Raw genomic sequence first — 17,438 nt, 5'->3', positions numbered from 1 at the left:
TTTTTTATTGTTGTTGTAGTTATTGTTATTGATGTCATCGTTGTTAGATAGGACAGAGAGAAATGGAGAGAGAAGGGGAAGAGAAAGATAGACACCTGTAGACCTGCTTCACCACTTGTGAAGTGACTCCCCTGCAGGTGGGGAGCTGGGGTTCGAACTGGGATCCTAACGCTGGTCCTTGAGCATTGTGCCACATGCGCTTAACCTGCTGTGCTACCGCCTTACTTCCCCTCTTTTTTTAAAAAAAAAAAATTATTTATTCCCTTTGTTGTCCTTGTTATTTTATTGTTGTAGTTACTATTGATGTTGTTGGATAGGACAGAAATGGAGAGAGGGGGGAGAGAAAGATAGACACCTGCAGACCTGCTTCACCACCTGTGAAGTGACTCCCCTGCAGGTGGGGAGCCGGGGCTCGAACCGGGATCCTTTCGCTGGTCTTTGTCGTTTGTGCCAGTTGCGCTTAACCCTCTGTGCTACTGCTTGACTCCCCCTCCTTAACTATTTCAAGAAGACTTGATGAAGACTAGTTTATCAGTACAACACAGTGGTGGAGAAAGGGAGAGAAATAACTGATGTATTTCTTTTTTTTTTTTTTTTTAAATATTTTATTTATTAATGAGAAACAGATGAGGAGAGAGAAAGAGCCAGACATCACTCTGGTACATGTGCTGCCGGGGATTGAACTCATGACCTCATGCTTGAGAATTGGATGCTTTATCCACTGCACTACCTCCCGGACCACTGTTTTTCTAATTTATTTAGCATAATGGTAGCACTTTATAATGCTATTTGTCTTTTCTTTCTTTCTTTTTTTTTTTGCCTCCAGCGTTATTGTTGGGGCCCAGTGCCTTCACCAAGGAATCCACTGCTCCTAGAGAGTATTTTTTTCCCCCTTTTTGTTGCCCTTGTTGCCTTATTATTGTTATGGTAATTATTGTTATTGATGTTGTTGTTGCTGAATAGGACAGAGAGAAATGGATAGAGGTTGGGGGGACAGAGATGGGGGGAGATAGACATCTGCAGACCTGCTTCACCACTTGTGAGGTGACCCTCCTGCAAATGGGGAGCTGGGGGCTTGAACCTGGATCCTTACGCCAGTCCTTGCACTTTTTTCTTTTCTTTAATTTTAATTATTAATATTATTTTTTTTACTCTAGTCTTTGGGGCTTGGTACCTTCCAGCAGTATGAATCTACTGCTCCTGGTGGGTATTTTTCTCTTTTTCTTTCTTTTTTCTTTTCTTTTCTTCCTCTCTCTTCTTTCTTTCTTTCTTTCTTTTTTTTTTTTTTACCAGAGCACTACTTAGATCTAGTTTATGGTGATGGATGGGATTAAACCTGGGATTTTAGAGCCTCAGGCATGAGAGTATCTTTGCATAAACATCTATCTACCCTTGCCCCCCTCCTTTAAAAATTTTTTTTTCTATATTCTTCAATAAGACAGGGAGAAATTGAGATAGAAAAGGGAGATATAGAGGGCCCAGGTGGTGGTGCACCTGGTTGAGCATACATGCTACAATGTGTAAGGACCCAAGTTTGAGCCTCCATTCCCCACCTGCAGGGGAAAGCTTTATGACTGTTGAAGCAGGGCTGTTCTCTCTCTCTCTCTTTATTATTGTGCACACTCTTCATTTATCTATTCCCTTTTTTATTGCCCTTTTTTTTGTCTTTTTAAAAATTTATTGGGGAATTAATGTCTTACATTCAACAGTAAATACAATAGTTTGTACATGCATAACATTTCCCAGTTTTCCATATAACAATACAACCCCCACTAGGTCCTCTGTCATCCTTGGATCTGTATTCTATCCACCCACCCACCCCAGAGTCTTTTACTTTGGTGCAATATGCGAATTCCAGTTCAGGTTCTACTTGTTTTCTTTTCTGATCTTTTTTTTTTTTCAACTTCGGCCTGAGAGTGAGATCATCCCATATTCATCCTTCTGTTTCTGACTTATTTTACTTAACATGAATTTTTCAAGGTCCATCCAAGATCAGCTGAAAACGGTGAAGTCACCATTTTTTATAGCTGAGTAGTATTCCATTGTATTTATATAACACAACTTGCTCAGCGACTCACCTGTTGTTGGACACCTGGGTTGCTTCCAGGTTTTGGCTATTACAATTGTGCTGCCAAGAACATATGTGTACACAGATCTCTTTGGATGGGTGTGTTGGGTTTTCGTTGCCCTTTTTATTGTTGTAGTTATTTTGTTGTTATTGATGTCATTGTTGGATAGGACAGAGAGAAATGGAGAGAGGAGGGGCAGACAGATAAGGAGAGAGAAAAACACCTGCAGACCTGCTTCACCACTTGTGAAGTGACTTCCCTGCAGCTGCAGGTGGAGAGCCTGGGGTTTGAACCTCATTCCTTAGGCTGGTCCTTGCGCTTTGCACCATGTGCACTTATCCTGCTGCACTACCGCTTGACTCCCTTTTTTTAATTAAAAATTTTATTGTCTTTATTTGTTTTATAGAGACAGATTTATTGGATTCTATCAAGAGGAAAGGGGGTGACAGAGGGAGAGAGACAGTGTCTCTCTCCAACTCTATCTTCCCCTCCCCTCTTTATCTCTATTCAATAAGTAGATTGTTAAATTTTGCTTACGGGCATTACAAACTGAGGTCGACTCAGCAAACAGATGATGTTGAAGTATTTATTCACACAAGCACATACAAAAGCCAGTAAAAAGACACAAACTTACAAAGGTAAACACACAGGCACACAGGTACCATCAGCTGAGAGTCCATAAGCCAGAAGGCCAAAATAGCCCAGTAGCTTGGTTCTTTTTTTTAATCCCCCCTTTTTTATATTTATTTATTCCCTTTTGTGGCCCTGGTTTTATTATTGTACTTATTATTGTTGATGTTTTCGTTGTTGGATAGGACAGAGAGAAGTGGAGAGAGGAGGGGAAGACAGAGAGGGAGAAAGCCTCATGTCCAAGGCTTCAAGGTCCTAGGTTCAATTCTTAGCACTATCATAAACCAGAGCTAAGCAGTATTTTTGGAGTCTCTCTCTTTTTTAAAGATTTTATTTATTCATTCATGAGAAATATAAGAAAGGACCAGACATTACTCTGATACATATGCTGCAGGGGATTGAACTTGGAACCTGATTCTTGAAAGTTTTACCCACTGTGCCACCTCTCGGACTTCTCTCTCTTCTCTCCCTCTTTGTATCTCTCTTATAGAAATAAGTGTTTTTTAAATTTTTAAAATTTAATTGGTAAAGACAGAAATTGAGAAGGAAAGGGGAAATAGAGACACTTGAAGCAGGACTTTGTTTTCGAAAGCATTCCCCCTGCAGGTGTAGACTAGAGGCTTGAACTTGATTCCTTGTGCATTATAAGGTGTATTCAATCATGTGCGCCACTGCATGGCCATGCTATTATTTTCCTATTCAGAACTATGACACGTGATGGATGGTACCTGGAATTGAAACTTGGAACTGGGAGCCCTAGGCAGGAAAATCTTTTGCATAACGATTATTCTATTTCCCTAGTCCTTTATGAAGCAGTCAGCCCCACCCGTCCTTGTTGGGGTTTCATCTCTGCAGATTTTTAAGATAAAGAAACAGGTTGGAGGGAGGAGTAGATAGCATAATGGTTATTCAAAGAGACTCTCATGCCTGAGGCTCCAAAGTCCCGGGTTCAATCCCTGCACCACTCACCATAAACCAGAACTGAGTAGTGCTCTGGTACAAACAAAAACCAGAGATTGATACCACCACAGCACAGAAGCATCTCAGTGCAGTGGGGGATTCAAACCTGGGACAAAGGAGGTTTCTGGGTTTTCCTTTTTATTTTGCCAACCAAGTATTGCTCAGCTCTAGTTTGTATAGGTGCCAGGGACTGAACCCAAGATGCCGGACTATCAGATAAGAAGGTCTTCTACATAACCATTGCATTATCTACCTAGTCCAAAGCAGTTTTTCAAGAAACTACATTCAGGAATGCTTAAATTTAAATTACTTAAAATTCATTGCCCTGAGGCATGCAGAAAAAGTTACCTTACTAAAGGATCTTAAGGCTGTGTAAATAAACAGGTAATTGCCTCCTCACTGCCCCCTTAGACCCACTTGAGCTCACAGAGTACCCTTCTCAACTCTTTGTCTTATTTCCTAATGCCCAAGATGGCAACTGAGCAAGATGGATCAGGAACCATTAGTTGAGCCATTAGTTGTGAGTAGAGACAATAGCTCTCATGAACACGTCTGTGAGCCGTCCACCTCCACATGTGGTCAGTCATGGACAAGGAGATGTTTGGCCTACAACCTTCAAAAAATATTCATTGATTGAGACTGAGAGCACGACTTCGTCACTTTTCATGCCGGTACTTTCTATCTGATTCCATACTGAGAGTCAAATTGAAGAGTTCATATTTGAGGTTCCAATGGCCACACTATGCCACTTTCTGGGCTGCTGCTAGTTTTTCACAGGAGGGAGAGATGGAGACAAGCTACTCTGGTACAGGTTGTGCCTTGACCTTCAGGCATTAAGTCTGGTGACCTACCAGTTGTTTTCCCCAGCTACCAAAAATGGAAGCCTTTTGCAATATTTTCGGTTTTGTACTGCCTTAACAGTACGAAAAAAAACACACAATACAACAAAAGCTCAATCCTCCTGGGTTGATTCGCGCTGCCCCTCAGATCTCCCTTCCATTTCATCATCAGTTTCCCAGGCAAACTAGAAAGAAAGTTGGCGGTTGGTCATTAGCTTCAGCAGGGTCTGGCACTCCAGAGGCCGCTTCTGATTGCATACACTCCGACACAGGTGGGTCACTGCAAACCATTCATTCTTCCTGCCTACAGTAGTCGGGGCTGGAGGGCTGGGCCGGGCCCCAAGGACTCGCGACACTTGTAAGGCGGCCGAGGCCCAGGCCGGAAGAGCCCTCACAGCTGGAGTCAAACAGGTCCTTTCCGCCCAGCCTCCTTCCGGTGGAGACCCGCCGGGTCACGTGGCCACCCAGGGGAGGGGAAGTGGGCGGCTCGGAAGCCGCCATCTTCCCGGCTTGGAGGCGGAGCTGGCGGAGCGAGGTCGCGCGCCCCAGCTCCCCTTCCTGCAGCCAAGCGAGCGCCCGCTTCCGCGCTCCTCCCCTCTCCTGACTCCGGCGGCCGCCCGCGCGCGGAGCGGGGGAGACCAGAGCCCGGCGGGCGGAGGTTGTCAGGCGCTTCTTGCGCCCGCTAACTGGCGGCCGCGGGCGCGCGCTCGGCCCGGCCGCGGGGCGGGGCTGAGCCGGCGCGCACGGTGGTCGTGGCTGCGGCTGTAGCGGCCGTGGCGCTCAGCGGACCGGCGTCGAGGGCGCCCCCGGCTCGGCACTGCCGCGCTGGCCGCTGCCGCCGGCGCCATGTACCGCAGCGGCCCGCGGCCCCCCAGCTCTTCGCACCGGCCTAAGGACAGCGGCGGGGACGGCTCGCTCCCCGGGCGCAGCTCCTGCGTCTCCTCAGGCCCCGCTCGCCGCACGTCGCCGCCGCCCTCAGGCTCCTCCTCGTCGCGGACTCAGGCTCGCCGGCCCCGATCTCCCTCGGGGCACCGCGGCCGCCGGCCCTCCCCGTCTCCGCCCCGCGGCCGCCGGGTCTCGCCGTCCTCGCCTCGGGGCCGTCGCCTCTCGCCGTCGCCGCCGCGGGGCAGACGACTCTTCCCGCCGGGTCCGGGCGGTTTCCGAGGCGCCAGTCGCGGGGACAGCCGCGACCGCTCGGGCGACGGCGGCAGCAGGGTAATCGCAGACCTCGCCGCGTCCCGCCCCCGCGTCCCGCGCTCGCAGCCCAGGCAGCTCGGGGCCTCGAGGAGGCCCGGACCCCCGAGTGCAAACCCACCCCCACGTAGTCCCGAGGCGCCTGTCACCCCCCCCCCCACCGCACTCGGGAACTCGGCGCCTGGTGGGAGGGATGCCCCGTTTCTCCGCGGTAGGGTGTTGGGGTGCGAGTGGGTGTGGAGAGAAGTTGCAGGGGCAGTTTCTTCCCAATCGTATGGTGCTTTCTCACTTGGAGGTTCGCTCCTTGTCAGCCTGCCGCCCTCTCCCCCAGCCCCTAGTCTCCGGATCTTAGAAGAGGAGCAGAGGCGTCGGGGGACTTGGGGGTTTGACACCTAGCGCGGCGCGGCTGGCTGTCAGCGTTGTAAGTGGGAGCCGCCTCTCCAAAACGCAGCGAGCGGGACCTGTACAGCCCTTGTGAGGATGGGCTGTTGCGGCTCACCGAGCTTTGGCCAAAGGCAGGAGGCTCTGCGTGTTTGGCTCTGGCTTTATGCACAAGTTGCCTTCGGACGATGTGACCCGTGAGCTGAGACACTTGATGTTACGGGACAGCTCAGGAGCCCAGAGAGCCAAGCCACTTAGGCAGTCACACAGCCGGGCAGTGGGGGAACTGGGATTCAGCTCAGATCTGCGAGGCGCCCAGCACCCATGTGTCCCTGTCTAGAGGGACAGAAAATGGAAGTTAAGGGATTTAACGGTCTGGGAGAGCCCAGTCCTTGTGGGAATGAGGTCCATCTCTAGTGCTGCCTGTGCCAGGGTGATGCTCTGGCTATCTTTCTCCTGAAATAAATCTTTGTAATTATTTATTTTAATAAGAGAGACAAAAAAAATACACCAGCTCTGACTTATGGTGGTGCTTGGTATTGAACCTGGGGTCTTAGAACCATAAATATGAAAGTCTCTCAGCCAATCGTTTTCTTTCTTTCTTTCTTTTTTTTTTTTTGGCCTCCAGGGTTACCACTGGGGTTCCGTGCCAGCACTATGAATCCACTGCTCCTGGAGGCCATTTTTCCCATTTTGTTGTGGTTATTACTGCTATTGTTGTTATAGCTGTTGTTGGTTAGGACAGAGAGAAATGGAGAGAGGAGGGGAAGACAGAGGGGGAGAGAAAAAGATAGACACCTGCAGACCTGCTTCAACGCTTGTGAAACGACTTCCCTACAGGTGGGGAGCCGGGGGCTCGAACTGAGATCCTTAGGCCGGTCCTTGCACTTGGCGCCACGTGTGTGACTCCCACCAGTATTTTTATGAACCCTGTGACAATTTGTGTTCTCTTGAGCAGTATCCCACTGCCCTGGGTACACGATCAAGGATATTCTGTTAGTACTGCAAAGGAATATTTGTTTCCAAACTCCTTTTTTCTTCTTCAACACACATTTTATTTATTCCAGTCTCTCTGTTTTAGTAAATGATATCACTCAGTCAAATACTGGACAGCTCTCTATTTCCTAAATCTAATCTGTTGGGTTAACTATCTCTGTTACCCCTTTATTCCAACCTGTCCTCCTCCTATCACTCCATTTGATTACTTCTTGCTTGGGTTATTGCAACGACGTTCTTTACACTCCTCTCCAGATTGTCCACTTTACCATCCACTTTATTGTGTACCCAGCAGCTGAAATGATTATTTTCTTGACTGGAGCACTACTCAGTTCTGGTATGTAGTGGTACCTTGGGATCTCTTGCATGCAGATTCCACATACTACTGCTGCTGCATTACTGGGCCTTCCTATAATTATTACTATTTTTTAAAGATTTTTTATATTTATCCCCTTTTTGTTGCCCTTGTTTTTGTTGTTGTAGTTATTGTTGTTATTGATGTCGTCATTGTTAACATAGGACAGAGAAATGGAGAGAGGAGGGGAAGACAGAGCGTGAGAGAAAGACAGACACCTGCAGACCTGCTTCACCACCTGTGAAGCGACTCCCCTGCAGGTGAGGAGCCAGAGGCTGGAACCAGGATCCTTACGCAGGTCCTTGTGCTTTGCACCACATGTGCTTAACCCACTGTGCTACGGCCCAACTCCCCCTAGAATTATTTAATTTTTTAATTTTTTAATATTTATTCCCTTTTGTTGCCCTTGTTTTATTGTTGTAGTTATTATTGTTGTTATTGATGTCATTGTTGTTGGATAGGACAGAGAGAAATGGAGAGAGGAGGGGAAGACGGGGAAAGACAGACAGACACCTGCAGACCTGCTTCACTGCTTGTGAAGTGATTCCCCTGCAGGTGGAGAATTATTTTTTAAAAACTTGTATTATGTTATCTGTTTTTGCCTCTAGGGTTATCGCTATGGCTTGGTGCCAGCACTTCAAATCCACTGCTCCTGGAGGCTTTTTTTTTTTTTTTAATTTTTTTTAAATAGGATCAGACGGAGAGAAATTGAGAGAGGAGAGGGAGATAGAAAGATAGATACCGTGGTCCGGGAGGTGGTGCAGTGGATAAAGCATCGGACTCTCAATCACCAGAGTGATGTCTGGTTCTTTCTCTTTCTCCTCCTATATTTCTCATAAATAAATAAGTAAATAAATAAAAATATATAAAAAAGATACCGGGAAGTCAGGCGGTAGCACAGCAGGTTAAGTGCATGTGGCGCAAAGCGCAAGGACCAGCATAAGAATTATGGTTCCAGTCCCGGCTCCCCACATACAGGGGAGTCACTTCACAAGCAGTGAAGCAGGTCTGCAGGTGTCTTATCTTTCTCTCCCCCTGTGTCTTCCCCATCTCTCTCCATTTCTCTCTGTCCTATCTAACAAGGATGACATCAATAACAACAACAATAATAACTACAACAGTTAAACAAGGGCAACAAAAGGGAATAAATATTTTGAAAAAAGAAAGAATGATGCCTTCAGATCTGCATCACCACTTGTGAAGCAACCCCATGCAGGTGGGGAGCTGGTAGCTGGAACTGGAATCCTTCCTTGCCCTTTGTACTATGTGCACTTAATCCCGTGTGCTACCACCAGACCCTCAGACACTTTTATTATGTACTTCCAAGAAGTATTTGTTAGCACTTTGGTAGCAGTGAACAAACTAGATAACCCTTACCTTCATGGAATTTATATTCTACTTGGAGGAGACAGACAGTTATAAAGAAGATAGAGAAGTAAGATGTTAACACATGTTAAAGTGGCTAACAGCTATAAAGAAAGAAACAAAACCAAAAAACTTAAAAGTTTTGAAAAGGTAGCTGGAGAACTGCTCTTGGGAAAATGATTTATTTATTTATTTTACCAGAGCACTGCTCAGCTCTGGCTTATGGTGGTGCTGGGGATTGAACTTGGGACCTTTGGTACCTCAGGCATAAACAACTTTTTGTATAATCATTATGCTGTCTCCCCAGCCCAGGAAAATGAGTTTTATATAAACACCTGAAATAGATGAAGTTATGAGCAGTGTGCACATCTGGAAGAAGAATGTAGTCAGGTCATAGCATTCATTTGCTTGTAATCTTCCTTTGACTTCTTGGTATATAATATTAAGTTCCACATTTCTTTAACTGTGGTTTATTTATTTATTTATTTTAAGATTTTATTTATTTATTAATGAGAAACATAGGATGAAAGAGAAAGAGCCAGGCATCACTTCAGTACATGTGCTACTGGGGATCGAACTCAGGACCTCATACTTGAGAGTCCGATGCTTTATCTACTGCACCACCTCCCAGACCACGGCTTCTTATTTTTTATAGTTTATTTATTTACTGGACAGAGATGAATTGAGAGCGAAAGGGAAGATAGGGAGACATAATCTGCTTCACAGCTCATGAAGCTTCCCACTTGCAGGTGGGGACCAGGGGCTTGAACCCAGGTCCTTGTACACTGTAACGTGTGCTCAGTGTACCACCATCTAACTCTCTCTTACTGTGGTATTTGTATTCTACTTTTCTTCTAAAAACAAAAAAAAAAATTTAAATTATCTTTATTTATTAGATAGAAACAGCCAGATATCAGGAGTCCGGCAGCACAGCGGGTTAAGTGCACGTGACGCAAAGTGCAAGGACCTGCGTAAAGATCCCGGTTCAAGTCCCTGGCTCCCCACCTGTAGGGGAGTTCCTTCACAGGCGGTGAAGCAGGTCTGCAGGTGTCTGTCTTTATCTCCCCCCCCCTCTTTGTCTTCCCCTCCTCTCTCCATTTCTCTCTGTCTTATCTAACAACGACATTAACAGCAGCAACAATAATAACTACAGCAACAATTTAAAAAAAGGGCAACAAAAGAAAATAAATAAATAAAAATTATTTTTTAAAAAAAGAAACAGCTAGAAATCGAGTGGGTAGAGGGAAAGAGAAAGAGAGACACCTGTTGCACTGCTTCACCACTTGCAGAGCTTTCCCCTTGCAGGTAGGGGCCGGGGGCTTGAACTAAGGTCCTTGCATGTTATAACGTGCGCTCAATCAGGTGATCCACCACCCGGCCCCTGTATTCCACTTTGTTTTCTTTTGGATGAAGACAGGGAGTGAAAGACCACTGTACAGAAACTTCCTTTAATATAGTATGGTGGGGTCCAACCTGGTTCTCATGCATGGCAAAACAGTATACTACCCAAGTGAGCGATTTCGCCACCCTCTAGTTTTCTATCCTTGTGGCTGCAGTCACACTGGCATTACTGCTGTTACCATTACAGAACTCTTTTTGTTTTATTTTTATTTATTTTACTTTATTTTTTAAAAAATATTTTATTTATGAGAAAGGAGGAGAGAGAAAGAACCAGACATCACTCTGGCACATGTGCTGCTGGGGATTGAACTCAGGACCTCATGTTTGAGAGTCCAAAGCTTTATCACTGAGCCACCTCCCAGACCACTGTTTTATTTTATTTTTTTTATTTTTTATTTATTTTATTTATTTATTCCCTTTTGTTGCCCTTTTTTTTTTTTTATTGTTGTAGTTATTGTTGTTGTCGTTGTTGGATAGGACAGAGAGAAATGGAGAGAGGAGGGGAAAACAGAGAGGAGGAGAGAAAGATAGACACCTGCAGACCTGCTTCACCGCCTATGAAGCGACTCCTCTGCAGGTGGGGAGCCGGGGTTCGAACCGGGATCCTTATGCCGGTCCTTGTGCTTTGCGCCACCTGCGCTTAACCCGCTGCGCTACAGCCCGACTCCCTATTTTATTTTTTAAAGATTTTATCCATTATGAGAGGGCATCACATGGAACACAGAGAGTGACAAATTGGTGTATAACTGTTAGATGTGCCAGGAGTTGAACCTGTAATTATAAGCATGTAAGTCTGAAACTACCACCAGTTGAGTTTTTTTCCCCTGGCTACCAGAACTTGCTTTTTTTACGTGAAACATCTTGCCTCTCTGTTCTTGTAATGCTAACATTTCATTTGGACCTCATTCATAAGAAAAATCCTTCCTGGGGTCAGGAGTAGATAGCAAAATGATTATGGAAAGAGACTCATGCCTAAGGCTCTGAAGTCCCAGGTTCAATCCCCCACACCACCATAAATCAGAGCTGATCAGTGCTCTGGTAAAAAAAAAACAAAAAACTTCTAAATGTCATCTGAAGTAACTGTTTCCCCCAATCTCTATCATGTTTTAATGGTATAGCTTGAATTATTGTTACTGATCCTTTAAAAAGCAGTTTTTGGCTTACCTCTTTTACTAGAAATGTCTGGGTTCTGAATGAACTTTTCTCATTACTCCATTTCTGTGTTCATTGTCAATAAATAAAATAATGGGAGGCCATTGATTTGGAAGGGTTGGATGTAGGTGCCATCAAGAAAATGATTATTTTTTTCTTAAGGGTTTTATTTTTGGAGTAGTATCTTAGTATATTTCTTGCCTTGTTAGATCACAACTTTGTCACTAGGATAATGAACATTTTTACATACAGAAATACCTTAATCCAATTGACTGTCACCTTCTACTTGTAGAGACACTCTCCTGGTTTGCATTCTGATTCTTTGGATGAGAGCCTAAGGATCACTGTTGGCAATGACCACTTCTGTGCCAGCATACCAGAACGGCGGTGCCTTAGTGATCGACTGGAGTCACCTGTGGATGATCTGGAGGATGTGGGCAGGTAGGCTTCATCTAAGGCAAGGCATACTTTAACAGTACTTTAAGTTGGAAATGTTGGACAGGAGAGGAAACTCACTGGATTGGGTGCCTGCATTGCTTGGTCCAGGTTTAAGGCCTGGACCCATGTGGCAAGTGTTGTGGCAACAGAGGAAGCTCTGGTGCTATGGTGTCCTTATGTGTGCCTCCCACCCACTTACCTACCATGAAAGGGTGGCCTGTAGTTCTGAAATCAGCTCTAGTTCCACCAAAAGAAATATGATCTGGGAGGTAGCATAGTAGATAAACTACTCGATTCTGAAGATTGTAAGGCCTGAAGTCCTGAATTCAGTCCTTAGCATCACATGTACTAGGGTGATGCTCTGGTTCTCTCCTCTAGCTCTCTCATTAATAAGTAAAGGCAGAAGGGGGCCGGGTAGTGGTGCACCTGGTTAAGCGCACACATTTTTATGCACAAGGACTGGGGTTCGAGGCCCTGGTCCCTGCCTGCAAAGGGAAAGCTTCATGAGTGGTGAAGCAGCGCTGCAAGTGTCTCTCTGTCATTCTCCCTCTGTTTCCCCTTCCTCTCTCAATTTCTCTGATTATCCAATAGATAAATAAATAAGGGCTGGCAAAATAGCTCACTGCTTTGCCAATGTATGTGATACTTTCGAGCCTGGCCCTCATTAGAGTACTGCTCATCTTTGGATTATGGTGGTGCAGGATTAAACCTGTTATTTTGGAGCCTCAGGCACAAAAGTCTGCATAACTGCCTTCCTGATGCTTTGTTCCCCTCTCCCCTCTTTCTCTTTTTTTAAATAAATCTCCCGGATCATGGGAAAGGATTTTCTGAGTGGGGACAGTGATGAATATAGACTTGCTGAAAGCATTACATAGAATTAGAGACTGTGGTTCAGGAGGTGGTGCAGTGGGTAAAAGCACTGGACTCTCAAGCATGAGGTCCTGAATTCAGTCCCCTGCAGCGCATAGACTAGAGTGATGTCTGGTTCTCTCTCTAACTCCTTTCTCATTAGTAAATAAAATAAAAATAATTAGAGACTTTAAAAGGTCTTTCTGGGTTTTCAGAAAAGTTATAACACATTTTTGTATAGAAAAATATATTATGAGTGGTCCGGGAGGTGGCGCAGTGGATAAGGCACTGGACTCCCAAGCATGAGGGTCTAAATTCAGTCCCCAGCAGCACATGTACCAGGGTGATGTCTGGTTCTTTCTTTCTCTCCTATCATCTCTCTAGAATCAATAAATAAAATCTTTAGAAAAATATATATATATCATGACAACCCAGTAACTTGCTTGGGTAGTGTGCTTGCTTTGCCATGTGTATGATCCCCAGGTTGAAGTTTGCCCCCAACTCCATTGAACGAAACTTTAGTTCTGTGATCTCTCTTACTCTTACTCTCTGTGTGTCTATCTAAAATAAAACAAAATGAATCTGCCCATGTAGTAGAGAGCATAAGTGTAGGTGGGGGACAGTTGAGCAGTAAGTCTGAGTGGTAGTATTGCCATTTGGTAATGTTTATTTCAAAGCTCTAGTAACAGTCACAGTGAAGCAAAGCAGGACAGTTCTGTGTTACATAACACTTAGGCCTCTGAAGGTAGGTCTTCATGATATGTGGCTTAATGAGGCAATAGCCTATGTCCTTCTGGCTATTTTGGGAAATGACTGAGCCCAGATTCTTAGTATGTGTGGTTCTCCTCCTTCAGTGCTGAGGTTTTGAGGTAACTATAATGTTTCAACTCGTGAAGCTTAGAGTATAATTTCTTTTCATTGTCCTTTGGACAAACAGTGTTCTGGCAGACAGCCAGTCACTTTAAAATTTCTTTCTTTTTATTAGTGATTTAATACTGGTTTACAAAATTATAAGAGAATAGTGTAATTCCATAATGTTCCCACCACCAGAGTTCTGTGTCCTCATCCCCTCCATTGGAAACCGCAGTAGTTTTCCCATGGTTGCCGATATGAATTGACTTTATAGCTATGTATACCTATACCTCTATACATTTTTAAATTTTTTCCCCTTTTGTTGTCCTTGTTGTTTATAATTTTTTTAAATTGTTGTTGTTATTGCTGTTGTTGGATAGGACAGAGAGAAATCGAGAGAGGAGGGGAAGACAGGAGAGAAAGATAGACACCTGCAGATCTGCTTCACCACCTTTGAAGTGACTCCCCTGCAGGTGGGGAGCCATAGGCTCGAACTGGGATCCTTATACCAGTCCTTGTGCTTCGCGCCATGTGCGCTTAACCTGTTGCGCCACCACCCGGCTCCCATCTATATTTTATTCTGTGTTCTTACATTCATTTTTTTTTTCTGCATTCACTTCTTTTCTTTTTTCTTATTTATTTATTCCCTTTTGTTGCCCTTGTTTATTGTTGTAGTTATTATTGCTGTTGGTATTGATGTCATTGTTAGAGAACTGGAGAGAGGAGGGGAAGACAGAGAGGAGGAGAGAAAGACAGACACCTGCAGACCTGCTTCACTGCCTGTGAAGCGACACCCCTGCAGGTGGGGAGCCAGGGTTCAAACTGGGATCCTTATGCTGGTCCTTGCGCTTTGCACCACGTGCGCTTAACCCGCTGCGCTACCGCCCGACTCCCATTTATTTATTTTTTTTAACCAGAACACTGTTTAGTTCTGGCTTATGGTGGTGCGGGGGATTGAACTTGGGACGTTGGAGTCTCAGGCATTAGAGTCTTTTTTGCATAACCTTTATGCTATCTACCCTCCGCTCCATTAACTTCTTTTCTAAATCACACCTATACCTATTAGTACTTTTGTGTGTCCTTTTTTTTTAAAAAAAAAACCAAAGTTTACTTTTTACTTTTATTATTTATTTCCCCTTTTGTTGCCTTTGTTGTTTTTTATTGTTGTAGTTATTGTTGTTATTGATGTCATCATTGTTGGATAGAACAGAGAGATGAAGAGGAGGGAAGACAGAGAGGGGAGAGAAAGATACCTGCCGACCTGCTTCACCGCCTGTAAAGCAACTTTCCTGCAGGTGGGGAGCTGGAAGCTCTAACTGGGATCCTTAGGCTGGTCCTTGCGCTTAACCCACTGCATTACCACCTGACTCCCTGTTTTTGTTTTTGTTTTTTTTAATTTGTGGGTGTCCTTTTTTTTTTTTTTTCCTCTTCTCTCTGATAAGGGAAACTGTACCTGGCTTCCTCTGGTGTTTTTCAGATTTGCTTCTCTCTTTCTCTCTCTTTTTTTTTTTTTTACCAGAGCACTGCTCAGCTCTGGCTTATGGAGGTGTGGGGTACTGAACCTGGGACTTGAGCGTCTCAGGCATGAAAGTCTCTGTATAACCATTATGTTATACCCCCACCCCAGATTTGCTTCTCTTTCTCTGATGGTACAAAAAAAAAAAAAAAAAAAAAAGATTCCTGGCCACAAACTCTTCGGATCCTGGTGGAACTGGGATCCAGAGCCATCCTGTCTTCCCTTATCCTCTCTGGGAGTATGGACCAAAGTTCTTTTTGGGGTGCAGAAAGTGGGATTAATTAAAAAAATTTTTTTAATGTTTTATTTATTATTGTATAGAGACAGAGAGAAATTGAGAGGGGAAGATAGAGAGGGAGAGAGACAGAGAGACACCTGCAGCCCTGCTTCATCACTTGTGAAGCTTTCCCCCTGCAGGTGGGGACCAAGGACTTGACCTGGATCCTTGCACACTGTAATGTGCTCACTTAACCAAGTGCGCCACTGTCTGGCCCTGGTTAATTTTTTTTTTTTAACCAGAGCACTGCTTAGTTCTGGTTTATCATGGTGGGGGCGGGGATTGAACCTGTGACTTCAGAGCCTCAGGCATAAGTCTTTTTGCATAACCATTACACTGTCTATTCCTGCTCTTAAATTAATTTTCTAAATTAATTATTTTTATTTGTCTCACCTGAGATAGAAAGACCAGTGCAGCACTCTGACATATGCAGTATCAGAGTCAAACTTGGGATCTCATATCATACTTGCAAGCCCAGAGCTTTACCCTTGTGCCACCTCCTGGGACACTATATCTGTTTGTCTGTCTATATCTACTTATCTCTCTCTCTCTTTCTCCTCCACCCCTTTCTTTTTACCATAGCACTGCTCAGCTTTGGCTTATGGTGGTGCAGGGGATAGAACCTTGAACTTTGGAGCCTTGGCATGAGATTCTCTTTGCATAACCATTGTTATCTACCCCATGCCCTACATGTGTTTTTATATAACCATTGCGCTATCTACTATCTCCTAGAACCAGTTAATGAACTTTTGATGAATTTTTTTTTTTTTTTTTTTACCAGAGCACTGCTCAGCTGTGGTTGATGTTGGTACAAGGGATTGAACCTGGGACTTTGGAGCCTTAGACATGAGAATCTCTTTGCATAACCACTATGCTATCTACCCCTGCCCATTAATGAACTTTTTGTATTTTATTATTATTATTTTATTTATTCTGTTTTATTTTATTGCCTCTGGGGTTATCACTGGGGCTCAGTGCCAGCACTATGAATCCACTCCTCCTGGCGGCTCTTTTTTACATTTTATTGAATAGGACAGAGAGAAATTGAGAGGGCAAAGACACCTGCATACCTGTTTCACCACTTGTGAAGTGACCACTCTACAGGTGGGGAGTTGGGGACTTGAAGAACCAGGATCCTTGCACTGGTCCTTGTACTTCATACTCTGTGGTTAACCTGGTGTACCACTCACTGCTTGACCCCCCTTACTATTTTTATTTTATTTTGTTTTTTTATTGGGTAGAGCCCAGCAGAAAGAAATTGAGGAGACACAGAAAGGGAGGGGGGAGAGAGATATATACACCTGTAGCACTGCTTCAGCAATTATGAAGCTTTTCCCCCTGCAGGTGGTGACCCAAGCTTGAGCCCAGGTCCTTGTACATGGTAAATGTGTAGGCTAAACCAGATGTACCACTCTCTGGACCCTGAATTTTTTGTCTCTTAACTCATCCTTGTCTGGAATAGGGCTCTTTCTTTCTTTCTTTCTTTCTTTCTTTCTTTCTTTCTTTCTTTCTTTCTCTTTTTTAAATATTTTTCTTTATTTATTAATGAGAGGGATAGGAGGAAAGAGAAAGAACCAGACATCACTCTGGTACATGTGCTGCTGGGGATTGAACTTAAGACCTCATGCTCGAGAGTCCAACACTTTATTCACTGCGCCACCTCCTGGCCCACTGGAATAGGTTTCTTTTCCTTTATTTGCTGTAGTAAATAGTATTCTTGTGACATACATGGGGAATCAGTAAAAGACAAAAATGACTTAGGTATTTGGCCTTTTTTTTTTTTTTGGAGGGAGGGAGTTCCAGTTTTTCACGAGATAGACGAGTGGACCAGAGCATTACCTTGGCTGAGCCTAGGACCTCTGAAGCATCAGCATGCAGATCTAATGTACTCTCTCCCTGATGTGTATATTTTGCTTTGTCATGTATGACTTTTAAAAAATATTTATTGGGAGTCGGGCTGTAGCGCAGGTGGCGCAAAGCACAAGGACCGGCATAAGGATCCCGGTTTGAACCCGGCTCCCCACCTGCAGGGGAGTCGCTTCACAGGCGGTGAAGCAGGTCTGCAGGTGTCTGTCTTTCTCTCCTCCTCTCTATCTTCCCCTCCTCTCTCCATTTCTCTCTGTCCTATCCAACAACGACGACAACAACAATAATAACTACAACA

General features: G+C 44.6%; 1 protein-coding gene across 1 annotated transcript in view; it reads left to right on the top strand.

Moving 5' to 3' along the window:
• The first annotated feature begins 4,965 nt into the window (after window positions 1-4,965).
• Window positions 4,966-17,438, top strand: part of LOC103120080 (zinc finger protein 318) — a 55,572-nt gene continuing 43,099 nt past the window's right edge. The window contains exons 1-2 of the mRNA XM_007530450.3: window positions 4,966-5,713; window positions 11,635-11,783. Of these exons, the coding sequence (XP_007530512.1) occupies window positions 5,345-5,713; window positions 11,635-11,783 (518 nt within the window). The 5' untranslated portion in view covers window positions 4,966-5,344. The remainder of the gene's footprint in view (window positions 5,714-11,634; window positions 11,784-17,438) is intronic.

Source organism: Erinaceus europaeus, chromosome 4 (assembly GCF_950295315.1).
Source record: "Erinaceus europaeus chromosome 4, mEriEur2.1, whole genome shotgun sequence".
NCBI classification, from domain to species: domain Eukaryota; kingdom Metazoa; phylum Chordata; class Mammalia; order Eulipotyphla; family Erinaceidae; genus Erinaceus; species Erinaceus europaeus.
This window is presented reverse-complemented; position numbering and strand designations above follow the sequence as displayed.